The sequence below is a fragment of the Empidonax traillii genome, unplaced genomic scaffold (assembly GCF_003031625.1).
Source record: "Empidonax traillii isolate 1590-97213 ecotype Southwest subspecies unplaced genomic scaffold, ASM303162v1 scaffold332:size1087224, whole genome shotgun sequence".
NCBI classification, from domain to species: domain Eukaryota; kingdom Metazoa; phylum Chordata; class Aves; order Passeriformes; family Tyrannidae; genus Empidonax; species Empidonax traillii.
This window is the reverse complement of record NW_020955525.1, coordinates 888,451-905,641: the sequence shown is the minus strand read 5'-3', so window position 1 is coordinate 905,641 and position 17,191 is coordinate 888,451. Positions and strand designations below refer to the sequence as shown.

General features: G+C 38.9%; 1 protein-coding gene across 1 annotated transcript in view; it reads left to right on the top strand.

Moving 5' to 3' along the window:
* The window catches only part of DOCK4 (dedicator of cytokinesis 4), a gene marked incomplete at its 5' end in the record, with an annotated part of 156,630 nt that extends 145,363 nt beyond the window's left edge, over positions 1-11,267 (top strand). Inside the window, 4 exons of the mRNA XM_027891849.1 lie at positions 1,638-1,710; positions 3,836-3,949; positions 4,865-4,926; positions 8,191-11,267. Of these exons, the coding sequence (XP_027747650.1) occupies positions 1,638-1,710; positions 3,836-3,949; positions 4,865-4,926; positions 8,191-8,616 (675 nt within the window). The remainder of the gene's footprint in view (positions 1-1,637; positions 1,711-3,835; positions 3,950-4,864; positions 4,927-8,190) is intronic.
* Positions 11,268-17,191: the final 5,924 nt, after the last annotated feature.

The window sequence follows — 17,191 nt, the reverse complement described above, 5'->3', positions numbered from 1 at the left end:
TCCCTCATTAAAATTGATGCTCAAGGTTATGTACAGCTGCTTTCAGTCAACATCCATTTGTGCTTGCTTTGTGATCTCTGGCTGAGTGATTGTACAGTGTCTCTCCAGCTCTTCCCATACTCTGAAGAGAAATGCCTGCTGTCATTGACTGGTCAACAAGCCTCCTTGGTTTTTGCACTATTATTCTTCCTAATGAAGCTATTCAAATTTTACATTTTTGGGGGTTTTATTTGTGTGTCATTAAACATCCTGTGATTGCTCTTGTTCTTCCATATGGTTTTAAATTTCTTTCCTTTGGTATGTCCTTGTTTCTCTGTATTTCATTCAGCTTTTGTCTCTTTATCTCCTCCAATTTCAGTTGCTATTTCAGCCTTTGCTCTTTACCTTCACAACAGAAAACAGACTTAAACATTTGTGCACCACATCATAGTGTACTGCAGACTCAGTAGGCAATGAAAATTCAATCCAGATCAGGCAGGAACACATTTTTTGTCACATTAGAGTACCTATGTAGTTGCACCATCTCAGTTTAGTGGTAACTTCAGGAAAACAGATATTTCCCGACCCAGTATGACTCTAATACCACATACGGCAAACATAGTGTAGCTCCCTGTCTTACCAAAGAATTCTCTCTATGAGATGCTTAAAGTCCAATTGAATTGAGCAAGTATTTGTTCCTCACTTTGTCACATGGAGCTGCAACATGTTAGATCAATGAAGATTACTTTGCAACTGGGTTTGCTGTCTTGTGGAACCACAGCATAGTGCCTCACCAATTTGGCGTGGTCCTCTGTGAACAGTGGAAAGAGATACAATCCAAATAAAATCCTAATGTTGCAATGGTTTTCTGATCTTGCTTAAAAAAAAAAAACAAACAAAAAACCCCAAACAAACAAGTAAGGAAAAAAAAGTAAAGTTTATCTTGTTCTCATTTCCTACGGAAAGTACATCTGAATTACTTGTAGGATTAACTGTATACTGTTTACATCTGTTATCAAGACAAACCAGTGACTATGGATTATTTGAAAGCTGCCAAAAAAGTGACTAATGGAATTTTAAAATTAATTCATAAATTTACTGTGATTTTTTTTAAATAAATGAATATTCAGAAATGGAAAGACAAACATGCTTTATGGATCAGCTCTTATCTACTAGAGAAGTAAGAGCACTGTTACCAAAAAAGTCAGGGTTGGAAAACAATACACAAAGCTTTTCTGAGGTAACAGCCATAACTTGAACATTGTCAAACATTACACCTTATTCAGATCCTGATTCTTTAATGAAATTTTTGAGATCTATCCCTCTATTTGTTAGTAATCTGTAGTAATCTGTCAATATACCACTTGAGGAATGAGCTTTATTTTGTTTTTTAAGGTGCTGGAAACTGTCAGAACTCAATAGATAATAATCCTCCCTCTGATTTCAGCGTGTACAGTTTTCAAAAAACTAGTCTACTCCCTATCTGTAGTATTTGGAAATACTTTTATTAAACTGTTTATGTTGTTAGGTCTCATTTATAACTCTACCTCCAAAGTAGACCTGTGTAGTGGGGATAATATTGAAAATATATTTGTTTTCTTAAAGGCTACTGAATACAACAGCAACTATGTGTAAACCATGCTGTTCTCAATTTACAGAGAATGCTGTTTAATCATATTGGAGATGGTGCTTTGCCACGAAGTGATTCCAATCTGCCTGGCCCTGACAAAGGTAGGCAGAAATCCTGCAAAACACCAATCTTGGAAGCAATGAAAATTTAATTAATTGATCATGTTCTTGTAGCATACCAATTCTTTTGAGTGCATACTGTCATCTCCAGGTGTCAAAACATTCTGACTGATTAAATTACACTAACAATCTTAAGTTGATTTTTGGGACTTTTTCTTTTAATTACAGTAAATGAGAAATGTATGAATTTCTGTAGACAAAATATTGCCTTTTATAATGTTGTACATGGAGAAGTCCAATATTGTTGGCATAGTTATTGTGCCATGATTTCATCATGTGCTTCACATCCATAATATGCTCCATCTTTTCATTATGGAACTTTTGTGGTATGCTGAATAAAGGATACAGTTCAATAGGTATATATTTGAAGAATGTACTGTAACAAGAACTGACTGGTAATCAGATTTTCTTCAATAAGAGCTGTTTTTTTAGGTATGTTTGTGTCCAAGTTTTTATGAAAGCTCAGGTGGAATTTTTCACAGGGCTGAAAATCGTATGAAATAATTTAAAACTGAAATGACAAAACTTTTCCATTGGCCTATGCAGCCACATAGATCACAGAATTGTTAAAATAAAATATTTATCTTCTGGAGGTTTTAGGAGTCCAAAGAACTGACTGCTTAAATGACTTAAAAGAAAAAAAAAATGGTTTGTCAAGAGATTCAGGCATTTGAAGTACCTAGGTCTGGTGCCAAGTGGTTTTTAGGATGAGGGCAAAACCATACTACTAGGTGACATCTTACAGTAAAAAGTAAACACTATATTGAATATTTTGGCAATAAAAAGCAAAATGATCCTCTAGAAAATAGATTATTCTGTGCACTGTTCCCAGGGTCAACTAATGTGCAATTATACTGTAAGAATATTGTTACCGATATGAAAACAATATAATATGTACTGTACTTATTGTATTAAGTCTGGTATATAGTGGGGTTGCAATCCTGAGAGCTCTCATTGTTGCTATGATAGCAATAATTGATGCCATCCATTAGCAACAATACTTTGCTTTTTGTTTCGTCTTTGGAAATAAGCACAGGATCCTTGCATGCGATTCTCTACTCACAATTCAAACAAACAAATGAAGGAAACTGTCATGGTGGGTTAAGATGTTTGAGGCTTTGAAGATGTTTTTGGGTAGCTAAGGGGAAGATTTTGAAGCATTTTTTTTTTCTTCCACTCTTCTTTATTTTTTTTTTTTTCAGGAAGTATAATGATAGTTTTGTGTTTCAAATTAGCTTCTGTCCTGTCCATGTTAAATGCCCTGTCTTTCAGTCTATGTGGCTTCTTTCTAATATTATTGACTTCTTGATAGCATGAGATAATCCAGTTCTATCAAGGAAGCTGTTCCAGAACTTATGCAATCATTCAGTTAAAGTCATGGAATTTGGTAAAGGTAAAACACAAACAAATACAACAGCCAATTTTATGCATGTCAAGGTGATAGTCAATTTACATGGTTCAGCAAAGATCCTTGACCATGGATACAAACAGCGCATAGAAATTTTCTCAATCTGCAATAATTTCTTAATTTGATTTTTTTTTTTCTGTCAGACACTTTTAATTTCTTCCAGTTTTTACTCCCTTCATTTTATGTAGTCTATGCAGGTAACAATAGACTGTTAGCATGGAAAGTTTTATGAAGAAGGTTGATTGGAATTTGGCGAGTTCCTTTGTCTAGTCCATTCTGTGTATAAAATGAGTTAATGGAAAGAATTTACAAATAGTCTGTTCCCCTTTGTCTGGAAACCTCTAAATAGGAGTCTGGTGCAAAGATAAACTGATTATATTAACAGGCTTCAGGCTTACCTCCCTTTGTGGCTGGATTTGCAGTGCACCAGAATGCTATCTCAGCTGCTGCTGTTGATGGCCCCCAGTGCTATTCAGTCGCAAACTGACCTGAGGGCCAGATGCACACATCAGGCAACCAGGACACTGACAGGTGTTATTTAAGAGCTTTCCAAGTGCTGATGTAATCATGAGAGCTTTTCAGGCATGCTTATTAAGCTGTTTATCATTTTCACTCTGTATATTCTTACCCTCATGGATAAAGGCAAGTCAGAGAACTGGAGTTGTTGATGCCTGTAACAGCTTTTTCATTCTCTTCCAGCTGTAAACACCACTCCCAGCAGCTGGAGCCTGGATAGTGGAAAGGAAGCCAGAAACACATCAGAAAGTGGAAAACTTATATCTCCTCCTGTACCACCAAGACCTGCACAGACTGGTGAGTTAATGGACATTACAGGCAAAGCTCCAGTACTTTGGGGATTCTTTCCACTCTGATTAATGTTTAACTTCTTGGGCAGGTTAACTTACTATTTGATTTCTTACATGAAAGGTAGAACTGCCTCTGTGGGTATTTTAATCTCGTTAATGTTCTCTGCAGTATTCTGTTTCCAATACTCTGCCCCTTCACTTAATGGCTGAGTAGCTTCAGACAGTTCGTGCTAGTACTAGGGAGGATGATCAAATTTAGTCGTTTGATTTTATGGTAATTGGAGGTTAGCAATCAGAAATGATCATTAACCACAAAGAATCTTACTGACCAGAAAATGCACAGCAATCATGCAAGTATATGAGTTCTGTTACTATAACCAATTTGCCTTTCAAAAGATTAATTTTTATTTAAAGAAAAGGCTGCTTGAGTGACACTATCAATATAATTGTTCTCAATGGTGTGAATACACTTTTTGCATATAGACTTCTGCCTCAGAGTATGTCCAGGCATGTTTCCAGTATATTTGCAGGTAAATGTTTGATATATTATGTATTGTCCTTTTTCTTATTTGACGTACATATACATAATATATTTCTGAAGAACAAAAAGTAAAAAGTTGTAATACTGACTCTTTTTAAAATTCTTTTATCATTTGGTAGGATATAAACCAGTCTACTGTGATGTAAAATTTGTCAAAAAAGGCAGATACAGAAATTTCTTAGACTTGGTTGTACTGCAAGATCATCCTGAGAACAAAGTAAAATAAATAAAATCTCCAAAACTATTTACAACCATCAGGAAAGTAGCTAGAGGAAACCAGAGATAATGTCTATGTATCAAATGATCTCCTATCCACTTAAAAAGATTTCTTAGTGAAAATTGTAATGCCAAGAGTGCACTGAAATCTTTCTAACTTTACAGCATCACCAGCAAGACACATAGCCTCTGTTTCTCCTTCTCCTGCTGGCAGATCACCAATGAAGGTAATGTCTTATCGCAGTGAATTGCCTTTGTGGGACAGATCTGGAGTGTGTTCTGGAGTAGATAGTATATATATAATGTAGATTATTTGGTATTATATTATGTATTCTTTTTGTTATCATGTAGCTGTACAAAAACCATTCACAAGAATAAGTAGCCATAATAATTGCAGCAGTTCTGAAGATTTTAAAAAACGCAGTCAAGAAACCTAATCCTCAAAATCTTCAGCCTCTCAGTATCAGGCTTCTCATTTAAATGGGTAATCAAGCTCACCAGAGTCAATGGACAGAAGAGAGAGTAAGAAATACATGTAAGAGGTGTCTGATGGTCCACCTACTCCAACCATGGATAAAAGGGAGATTCCAGCTAAGGAGAACCTGTTGTGCAACCCATTCCTCTTATTCCTCCAGCATTCAGGGCTGTTAGATTAGAGGCTGTGTAGAGAGTAACCCCTGCTTCAGTCATTTTAGTGTCTGTTTCCTTTGCAGAATGATCCGGGAAGGTTGTGTAAGAAGTTGGAAGTAGTTTGACACCTGCCAGTAGCATACATTAAGTAATAGTCTGAATAAGTACTGGTTCTTCTCTAGCAGTTAAACATGCAAAGCAATTGGGGATCCAGGCTAAACTGAGTAGGTTTCCTTTCTATTTCAAGGAACATTTTGAATGTATTGGTACCCATATATTGGTACTCGTTTTTTTGCTGGAAAACTTGACTCAGAAATCTGTATATTGCACAGCACTGGAGGACACAAACATGCAACCTGCTTATTCCATGCAAACACCAACACTGGCAGACTGCACAGCGTTAGTCTTGGGCATAGGCTTTACAACACCATTTACAGCAGAGATAATTCTGTAGTTAGAAATACTAGAGTCAACAGTGTGGAAGGACAGCAAATAGAAAGGAGCATGACTGGTGCTTCAGGCACTCAGGTGCAAGGGCAGAGGGAGGCAGCCCTGCCAAAGTGGTCCCTCAGCAACCCAATGCCTAACTAATACTACAGAGGTATACATGGCCTGAGGAGGAAAGTGGCACCCCAAAATATTTCCTTTCCTCTTGAGGTCCTCAGTCACAAGTCCATAGTCATTCTCCTGTTTGTCTTCCCATAAGCCTGTAACATTTCCACTTGTGGCTGCACAGTGGTCCAAGGTCAACACGGAGCAGTTGTGCTGGCCAGCAGAGTGCTCACAGTTCTATTACTGTAGGGTCCCTTGGGCTGAAGTGAGCACCAATCCCAGGTTTTGTGCTAACTGCTTACTAGGAAGCTCTTTAGAGCATTAGGATCCATACAAAGATGAGTGACTCTTTTTTTTTTTTTTTCCTGAATGGACTTGGTACTGATGATTCTTAGCGATGTTTGAAGTTTGTCCTAGCATTTTCCTTCTAGAGGTCTGGACAGAATTTAAGAACTTTACAGACAAAGTCTGGATTACTGCCTGGGAGAGGAATGCTGGCCCAAAATACTTCTGAGAGCTGCTGGATTGTACTTTGAGCATGAATTTCCAGACTCTTTTGGTGTCTAGATTGTTACTTGCTATTGGTGAAAGCAGTCTGCACTGTCAGGAACCAAGTGCTTTCCCCTGCAGGCTTTACGCATACTTGCTCTTGTCCAGAATGACAAAAGCAAAGGTCCTAAATCTTATCTATAGTCATTTAATCCAAGTGTCAAGTTTTCTTGGAAATGGAGCCAAATATATAATTTACTTGAAAAATTGACCCTGGATGTTTGTGGGAGTAGGAGTGCAGCTGCAGCCTCCTCATATGCAGAGGAATGGAACATGAAACAAGTAGTTAAACAGGCTCCTCGAAACGTCTGAAATGTCTTCACCACGTACTGATCTCTAAATACAACTTGTTCTGTTTTGCCCTATACAGGGGCTTAATTTTTAGCTTGTGTTCTAGCAGTGTGCTTCCAAAAAAGGTCATCCTAGTATACAAAACCCACTGATCTTAATTAAATATTTTTCCCCATTGATTTCAGTGTTCTGTGGATCCAGTCCTAGATGGATAACTAAAATTATCTCAACAGCATAAAGTCAGTGTAGCCAGCTCTATACACCCCTGCCCCTCTGCTCTTCCTCCACTCCCACCCTTTTTGCATGGCTCACACTTTCACCTCAAGCTGAGCAGCTGAGCGCCAACCAGTCTAACAACAATTGGAGTGAGAAATTTGTCTTGAATGTGATTTCTCCATCCCTCTTTTAGCCTGTGCTTGAAGCCATTAAGTGTGGATTGTCTCAGATGACTCCAGTCAAAATTAGATCTGTTGCAAAAACTTTTCAACTTAGAAAGTGTGGGATAACCTTTTACAATTTTCAGTTAAAGTTGCTTCACTGGAATAGGATTGCTTGATGTTTTTAGGTAGGCCTTTACCGTCCCTACCTTTTATTTTTTGTCAGCGCTGTTGTTGCTGCTTGGGCCCTCAGCTTCCTATCCCTCACCATTCCTGAGAGACCTGTGAGGCTGCTGATGCAGCCCCTGGCCATCTGTGCCCTTGTCTCAAAGGTGGTGTGTTGTGTTTGTGTGTCCAAGGAACACCTGGGAGACGGGGGAGAGGAAGGATGGAGAATTGCAGATAAAAATGCTGTCTGCAGCAGCAGTGATACCTTCACCTCCTGCCATCCTGCTGCTGCTGCTGAAGGGGAGCAGGAACAGCAGCTGAAGGGGGCTGGCACCCATCAGTGGCTCTTACCTTGACAAGTGCTTTGGGTTTCCCCTCCAACGCTGATATTATGGTGCACTTGGAAATGATGCCACGATGTAAATGCACTTGTCACTGCATGATGATGCACTAAAGCTGTGAGGAAAAGCTTTGGAAACTGAATTTGCAATATGAGAGCCTGCAATAGGCAGCAGTGGCTGGGCTGCAAGACCTGTGCTTTGGCGTTAGGGGGCAGGACACTCCCAGGTATTCCCTATGCCAGGTGATGCATTCCACTTGCATCTGGGAAAACTAAGAGTGCATTGTAAAGGCTTCCAGATTTTTCCAGTGTACTATGATAGTAAGATAACATTTAAATGCGGTTTTAGTTCCACTTATATAAATTACTGGCATGAGCACTATCTACGGTGCACTCAGGCACTATTGAAATGAGCTTTTTATTGGTTTCTTACTGGGTCTTGATTAAACAGGGGCACAGCCATTTATGTTTATCAAAGCTCAGAGTCCATGCACTGTATCTGTGTATGTTTTCAGTCTTAACACAGAAACACTCTCCCTCATATACCCCAGGTAAATTCTTCTCCTGCCCTTTTTTTTGAGCAGGGGTCTGTGCAATCATTCACACCGTCTCCAGTGGAGTATCATTCCTCGGGGCTCATATCAAACTCTCCGGCACTGTCAGGGAGTTACAGCAGCGGCATCTCTTCACTCAGCCGATGTAGCACATCAGAGACATCAGGCTTTGAAAGCCAAGGCAGTGAACCAGCAGTGACTGTCCCAAGCTACAGCGTTTCTGAGGAGCCTGTGAGAAAAGAAAGCAAAACCCCGCCACCCTACAGCGTGTATGAGCGGACTTTGAAACGACCCGTTCCTCTACCTCACAGCCTCTCCATCCCGCCGGCCGCAGACCCACCGGCACTGCCACCCAAGCCACAGCTGGTTCGGCCAAACAACCTGGAAAACAGCAGCAGGAGGACTGAGCAGGTTCCCCGGCCCAGGCCTCTGCCCCGCAAAGTCTCTCAGCTATGAGAAGCCACTTTTATATTTAATTGCAACCAATTCTTTACTGTTTAAGAAATAATATTTTTTAAAAATGGTAAAACTGGTTTAGTTAGGCACTTTAATATTTTGCCCATCTTTTCTTTTGAGTAATTTTGAAGCGCTTATTAATATTATGTTGCACATTTGAAATGAAATTACTAATTTAGGTTGCCAGATATTATAGGAAGCATGAATGAGAGGATTGTTGTTTTGGTTTTTTTTAAATTTTAGGATGGTGAATACTTATAAATGCTTTTATTTGTACATTATTTTTATTTAAAAAATTAAATCTAAAACCCTACAACTCTCATCTGAGTGAGCCAAATGCTTCTTACAAAATGCAGAATATACTGACTGGATCTTTACTTCTAGAGATAAATGCACGCTTTCTAACAAAGTAGTCTGTAGACTAGGTTGTTTCTGCAAATAGGCTGAAAGGCGTTTCTCTAATGAATAGGTTGGCCATTTTAAATGTACGTGGAAAAACTGGGATATAATGCAAGTTATACTGCAGAGAACTGTTGTAAGAATGTGGTTTGGAATTTTCGAAACACGCTTATGTTATTTTTAAGATGGATAAATACCTGTGTTTCATTCAGTGTACAGCACCATTCTGGTGAATCCTGATAAGGTTTTGTGCCATTAATGTATTATTGTACCTGACACATCCTTTTTCTTTTTGAGGTGCAATTTACTTTTTACTCTTTCAGTAGATGTACTTTTGTTGTTTTGGGTTTTTTTTTAAAGCAAGCAGTTCGCTAGTGGAGGCTCTCTGCTGTTTTTTAAAGTTCACCCTAGAATACAATCTATGTATGAAATAGGTAAAAATTAATTGTTTGTTTAATTTGTGCACAAGAATCAGTACTGACTAGTACCAAGGCAATTGACTAAATGAGCAAATTTTTAAAAATACAAATTGCCAGTTATTCAATTCAAAAGCTAATTGCAAACATTCTTAATAATTTTGTAAAAATCTAGCAAAAATTCTGAACAGTTCTTTCAATGTGTATGTGCCATTGGAGACAGGTTTTGGTTTTGGATTTGCTTTTTAGCTTGAGTTTATCACCATCATCTTTATTGTAGCAGAATGGTGTTTGGCCTTAGGTTGTATTTAGTGACCGGCATCTGAAGAGCTTTGGAAAGCTAATGCCAACATGTAGGAATGTGGAGGGGAAGGGAAAAAAAGCACCTTCTGTATGTACTTTTTGTATCCTCTTTCTTTTACTGACTGTTTAAATGTGCTTGGGAACAGATGTGTGAACTGCATTTTAAATCATGTTAAAAATATTCTCCCTCTTTTTTTGGGGAAACTCATGTTGATTTTAGCAGTGTTTGATTTGTTGATAGTTTACTGGAAGAAAGTGACCACTTTTTTATATTCTCTCAATTAAACCTTCAGCAGTTACAAGCTGTTGATGGTAGTAATAGAGGTTTTCTATAATAAATGTTCAAGTATTTTTGTACATAATTGGTAAATTTTAATAAGGAGTGTACCATTATGTGAAAAAAAAAGCAAACAGTTGTGTATGCAGTAAGATTGTTATAATTATGCCAAATACTTTATGTATGGAAAAAAGAATATTTGTAAATATGTGCTTTTAACAATAATTCTGCCATATTGACTTTACAATTTTGAATGTCAGAAAAAATAATATATGTTAAAATATTTATGTTTTAGTGAAAGTATTCATAACTTGAAAAGGAACATATGAATTTTAGCTTTTTATCTTGCTGATTTCAAAGTCTGAAATTCCTTGAACTAGCTCTTGCTCTCTGCTATAACAGTTTTGTGTCTGTAACCACATCATAAAAGTTGTAGAAGGCTACATATTTATGCTGATATAAAGAATTAATGCCTGAAATTTAAATAAGGTGTCACAAGTAAGATAACAAAACTGCTTTGATTTTTTTTTTCCCACCCGTGTAGTTTAACAGATTTTGTTGACTAGTGCTTGAGCACAGTATGAATCAGTGTTATCTGCTCCTGAAGCCATTTTTTTTTTATTTCTGGCAGTAAACAGAGTTGATGACTTTATCATTTGCGTGCATTACTGGCCAGCTTTGCAGCAAAACGTTTCAAAAATCTCTGTTTACTTAGACACTCATATTGGTTGCTGCATAATGTTAATATGGAATAAATGAACTTGATTAATCTTTACTTGTTTTCTGAAGAATGAGAGATTATAATTCAGTTTGTCACAGAATGAAAGTTCTGAATCCTTGTCTTGCTCAATCCTTTTTTTTTTTTCTGTTAACAATCTCCTGATGGATTGAGTTTTCTCCCTATTTGGATCCGTAATTGCTTTGTGAGACAAGGTGGAGAGTATTGACCTGCTCTTCTGAACAACTGAAGAACATAAAACTAGGGAGTTCACTGTAAATTAACCTGCATGAGTGCTCTGTTTTTATAACCATGACATCAGGAATACTCTGAACGGTAGCAAACAGTGTAAAATTGACAGAGAACTCTCAAACCGAGTTGACACATTTTCTGCTTAGCCAGGTTTGACAAATTGATTTTGTAGATCAGCCTTTCAACCTGATTACTTATAAAAAATGCAGTATGAAATTTTGTTGTGTATGTTGCAACATCCAGCGCTTGAAAACCTAATGTAAATAAAGGTCTTGTTTGAATTTTATGTATTAGTCATAATTTTAGCACTTTCTGGATGATGATGAGTAATTCAGAAGCTCATCTAGGAGGACCTATGAGAATAAGTTGCTGTTACTGCTCAATACCTTGAATGTTAGCCAATGTATGCATAATAGGTGAGATGATCTTGTATTCAAATGCCAGCATCTCAAATACAGTATCTTTGAGATGCCACAGAAGCATCTAGACTTGCCTGGCTGCCTCTGATATGATGCAATTCAGACTGGTTCTCATGATGGGATAACACCCCTGTAGTGTGAGTGAACTCAATTATGATATTCCAGGTCAGATCATAGCCAATAGCCCATGTCCTGAAAGAAGCACAACCTGGTTACCCCTTTGTAGTAAAGGCTTCAGGGTAGTGCAGCTATAGCCCTGTTGACGCAGAACAGGGTCTAGCTGTGTGTAAATCTTCTCTTCTGTATGAAAGTGCCCTCCTGCCTGACCGTTCTTCACTGATTGTCCAACAGCACCTGCGAAAAGCACAGCAGCTGAGCAGAAACATACGAATAGGCAGGAGTCAGTGCCTGAGGTATAAATGATGAAAAGCATCTTGTTTTGATGTAACTGTGGTCAGTGAGGCATGTAGCAGCACTGTCTCAGTAACCCCAGGTTACTTACTCCTGTTGGTAGCTGGATTTTCTGATGATCTGGGCAGAACCTTGACATATGCTGGCCGAAGGGTAAAGTCCCATCTGGTGTGACAGTGTGAAAGGATGTTTGTCACTGAAGCTCTTGAGATTCTGACCTTGAACCAGATTCTGTAGGAGAAAGCCCTTTTCATACTAATATGTCTTTACCTTCTCCTTGTCATTTTAATTCAGCTTTTGACATAGTTTTAATATAAGAAAGTAGAATGATTAGTTACCTTTGCTAACATTAACAAAAAATTGTTGGGATTAAACAGCTAAACTACACAAGCCTCAGGAACAGGAAAGGTTTAGAGCTGCATACTTCACGTGTGCACTAAGCACCAGGATAAAGTAACTCTTCGTGGATGGTCAAATAAGGCTGCTGAAGAAAGAACACTAAATATTTTTTTGAAATGGATCGCTCAGTAAGGAACTCGGTGTGTCTGTATCCATGTTGTCTCCCACATGTATTGACTGGCTGAGGGCTATGCAGACTTCAGTGGGGATGCAGCCTATGACATGAGCCTCCCAGGCACAGCTAAGCAAACTAACTCAGGTTAGAACTTGTCACAGCTCCTCTCTAATTGACTGATATTTATTCCAAGAAGACTGTGTTAGAAGGGAAAAGAAGGTGAACAGTGTGTGTGGGGAAGCAGGAGGGGCGCAAATAAAACAGGCAAAATCCTTGATGGCCTAATAATTAATCCAAATGTGTTTTCACTCAGCCAGGAAAAATAATAGTGGTAGAAATTGAAATGCTATGTGAAGTAAGCATAAAATACATATCTTTAAGCTATTATAGCAAATGTTATACCATCTTAACTACTGGTTAAGCTGAAGGGGATGGAAGGGAAGCTGGAAGTCTTGAAAAAATACAGAGTGTATGTATTTTACAAAGGCTTTGGAGTGGATTTTTTTCTCTTTTGCTATGGCTCATCAGATGACAGAGAAGACTGACTGCCATGAGGTGCAAGGGCAAAGAAATTGTAAATAGCAAAGCCCTGCAAAATATTCAAATATTTCCCTGAATTTGATAAGCAGCTTTTGTTCTTAATCCACAGTGCATAACTGATTTTGCAACTAACATCTCTGTATTTTAGGGAGCAAATCGATGTCCAAATTTCATAAGAAACAGCTGATAGCTCTGATAGCTCATAAGCTGCTGAAATTTTGGTTAAATATTTAATGTTTTACATCGATTTGCTATTGAAACTAGATCCACTTGTTTATTTCAATTTATTTTCTGAAAATTTTGCAGAGAAACTCTCTGCATTACATTTTTGCTTATTTATGAAACTTCTATCATTGCTGGTTTTTGTTGACCTCACTGACTTCCCTTGAAGTGTCTCCTCTTGCTTCTCAAAAGAAAGACCATCAGCGAGGAGCTGCTTGCCTCTCCCATGGGGAATATTTCAGAAGCACAACCTGAAGGGGATGCAGCACAGAATTGCTCCATTCCCAGGGGGGACTATCAACAAGGGCCTTGGGAACAAAAGCTGAGGGGGAAGTTTACCTGTAGTGCACTTGTAGGAGTTTGTGTTCACACATACAGTGATAGGTCAAGGACTAAGGGACTAATCTGATTTGCTAATCTAATTTACTAATCTAAAAACAGGTGGGGTGTAGGTAATGTCCTGCAGGCTTTACTGAAGGGTGAAGCTTAGTCCCAGCATGTCTTGTATATGGAAATCCTTTGCCTTTTTTCCTGATCTTTTAAAGAAGAAAATAATGCCAGGTAGACACATGGGGAGAGGCAGGGGTGGTGGTGGGAGCAGTGTTAGTTTTATTTTTGGGTTGCTAAGAATGGGAGAGGGGAAGAGGGAAGAAATGCCAAATCTACATTTTAAGCCTAAAATTACCTGAGAGACCATTACCCTGGGTTTTTGGGCCAGTTTACAATCAAGTGATGTAACTTGTGCGATGATTTATCCTTATACTCTGAATACACTCTGAAGAGCCAGCTGTCCCTCTGAACTTCCATGCCAGTCTCTTTTTTATCATCTGTTGGAAGAGAAGGGTTTGCTGCAGGTGTGCTGTCTGGAGAGTCTGATGCAGCCTGACCTCGGCGCTTTTTGAGACATTCCTGGAGCAGGCTGGCATTGGCTCGACCAGAGAGGGGAAGCTCCTAGTAGCTTCTAATAGAAGGTAACCCTGTAGCACCCTCCCTGCTGCTACCAAAATGTAGCCACAGAAACCCACTACACAAATGAATTTATTCCCACCTGTAGAAAATAAAAGTCTAACGCTGACCAAAAGACACTTTGCAAGGAACAAAATACATCAATAAACTCAGCTAGTGCATTAGGAGATGAAGCAACAAATATTACAGTGCTGCACTCTTCTCAGGCCATCAAGTTCAGCAAAAGAAGACTGTGCACACTGGACAGAAGCTTTTTATGTTGCCAAGGAGAGTTTTCCTGCATCTGCAGTCCCCCCTCCAAGTTCTGAGACAGAACTGAAGCACATCCTGTCAATCCCCCTGCAGCTATCATTCAGTGGACTTTCTATAGCTGTAAAACCTGAGCCGCATGATAAGCAAGCAAAATCAAAGCAAGTCATAACCTGCTACTTTGAACATGCAGACAGGGGCTATAGGGGAGCAAGAAGAGAGAAGAAGAGAGAAATTTTGGTTTTGTGCCATAAAGATCTATTTTGACTTCCGGAATATTTGTTGGGTTTTGAGAAGTACTGGATTTTTACCACATGCTTTACTGGGTTTTTCTCCCCTGTGTGAAATAATGCTAGGGAGTGGTTTTCTCTTCATGTAGATTTGAAAGATGTTTTTTGTCTCGTACCCAAAGAAAATGGTACCCAGGGTTTTGTTTGTCTTCCCTCGGTCCTGTGATAGGACAGAAGATTTAAGACAAAAAAAGACTGTAGTCAGTGCTGTGTGAGTTCAGAGGTGCTCATGGACAAGGGAGTATTCAAGACCAGGCTGGATGGGGCTATGAGTAACATGGTCTGCTGAAAGGCATCCCTGCCCACAGCACCCAGGACATTTTATGGCTCTATGTTCAGAGAGGAACATCTGTGTTCTCTAGCTAGCTCTTGATCCCATACATTCAAAAAGTCAGCTCACTACTGGCCCCTCAACGCCCATGCCCAAGGACAAAAAATGAGTGAGCTCCATCTTGCTGTGGGAAGTGTGCTTCTGCATATGCCTTGAATGTGGTGAGGTATGGACACGGATAGGCAGCATTCCATAGTGCCTCTCATTCCATGAGAGGCCACTCACTCTCCTTTGTGTCCTTGCTGCTGCAGGAGTGATGTTTTTGTAGTATATTGAGTGTCACAACTAGCTGCCCTGGCATTGCACACAGTTGTCTTACCTGCAACGAGCAGCAGCGCTGTAAAGAACACAGAAACATTTAAAATGTCAAATTGTAAGACAAAATTGCTGCTTAACATTCTCACCAACACTACACTTATTTATCTGGAAAACTGGGAAACTTGGTGGATATTTCAAGCTCTCTCAGTAAGCCTTTCCTGGTTCAGTGCTATTTTTACTGAAGATATCACCAGCCCATCTTGCAAGTAAAGCTTTCAGTAGTTGTGCTACATGAAACCAGGCACAGCTTGAATGACAAGTCTTCAATACTGCATGGGCTCATTAGAGAGATTTTTATTCCACAGTGAGCTGAAGGAGAGGTAGTGACCTGGGAGACTCTGAACAGGCACTAAACTGCAGAAACAGCAGCAGAAATGACAGCAGATGGCAGGGTCAGCTCATTAACTGCATTTATCTAATGGAAAAGTTCCCATATATTGTCAAATAACAATAAAAAAATCATCTGTCAGAAATTCCACCTGGTCATAATTGATCATCATTAATAAATCTGTTTCAGAACAAGCTGCCAAAATCTCAGCTATGATCACATAACTCAAACTAATTAGTAAACAACAATCACTGAGGTGAGTTGCTTTGGCTGGGTGACAAAAGGAACCAAAGCTGGGGCTGCTGTTGGCGGAACAGAAAGCTGTTTTGTGAAGGTATGCTGGGCTGACAAAACATCTGGCTAGTTTGCTGTTCTGGTCTTTCTCTGATAATCTGTGTTTTTTGAAACACAGGGTTGTAACAGTTTGATCTAGAAACACTGATTATTCATAGAAAAGTAAATGCTGCAGCTACATTAACCTGAATTTGCCCTGAAAACTACAGGTTTATCCCTGATTTCTACCTTGGTCTCTAAAAAAAAAGGCAATAGACAGGAGTCTACCTGTAATAGAAGAGACTTCATTTAAACCATATTATGAATTTATTGACATAATACTGACAAGTTTCAAACCATAAATTAACCTTTCATAAAATTATCCATGCTACACTCCTGAAAGAACACCACACTCCCCAGCAAGCTAGTTTTGCCTGCCTCCCTATCTTTATTTTGAGGGGCCAGTTTCAGGTGCTCTGAAATGTGTGCAAGTGCTTGCAGTGAGGCAGGATCTGAGAGGCAAGAAAGCATCATGCCATGCAGTCCTTGTATAACATATTTAGCAGCACTAAAAGTAAATTACTTAATAATGACAGAGAATGACAGTTTTTTAATCTCACTGCTGAATCCTCAGCTTGGCTGTAGCGCAGTCAACAGCACTTCACAAAGGGTATTGCTACTGTTGGTTTATTTTTATCTGGAGCAGACAAATTGCTGTGGCTCCTCCTCAGGTCTTCTGTAGGTGTCTTGTGCGCCCTGCCTGGAGAGCAACACATTGACAAGGTCATACAGCAGTCAAGGGAAGACTTGCACTCTGCCTTACCTGCTTTGCCTGCATTTCAGTAAGTGCCTATTAAATGATGCTTCTGCACAGCACAGTCAGAATAGCACAGTGCAAGCAAAAGGGCAGGCTCCCATCCTTAAGTGTATTTCCAATGGGAAATCATGGCATAGTAAGAGTCAGAAAATAGGTGAATAGACAAAATATCAGAAATACTGACTCCACAGCAGAGGCTGCTCTTGGGCGATCAGGTTATTAAGTTGCTGTATGAGTTCTCAGCACCCGAAGAAAAATATTGAAGGTAATGTTCAGGTCAAAAAGATATTGAGTTCTTCAAGAGGGATATGTTTTTGCACAAACAGGTTGTGAAGAGACTCTAGTTTCTGATTTTTTCTAAATATGTTTGGAAGAAATAGCAGAGACTACTGGTGGATAATGAAGGTATTAAAAGAATGTGTCAAAGAATAGTTTATTATTATTATTTATTGACCTTATAGAATTATGTAAACAAAAAATAAATTAAAAATTTTGTTTTCCAGTGCTGATGTTCTCAATTTTTGCTTTGGTT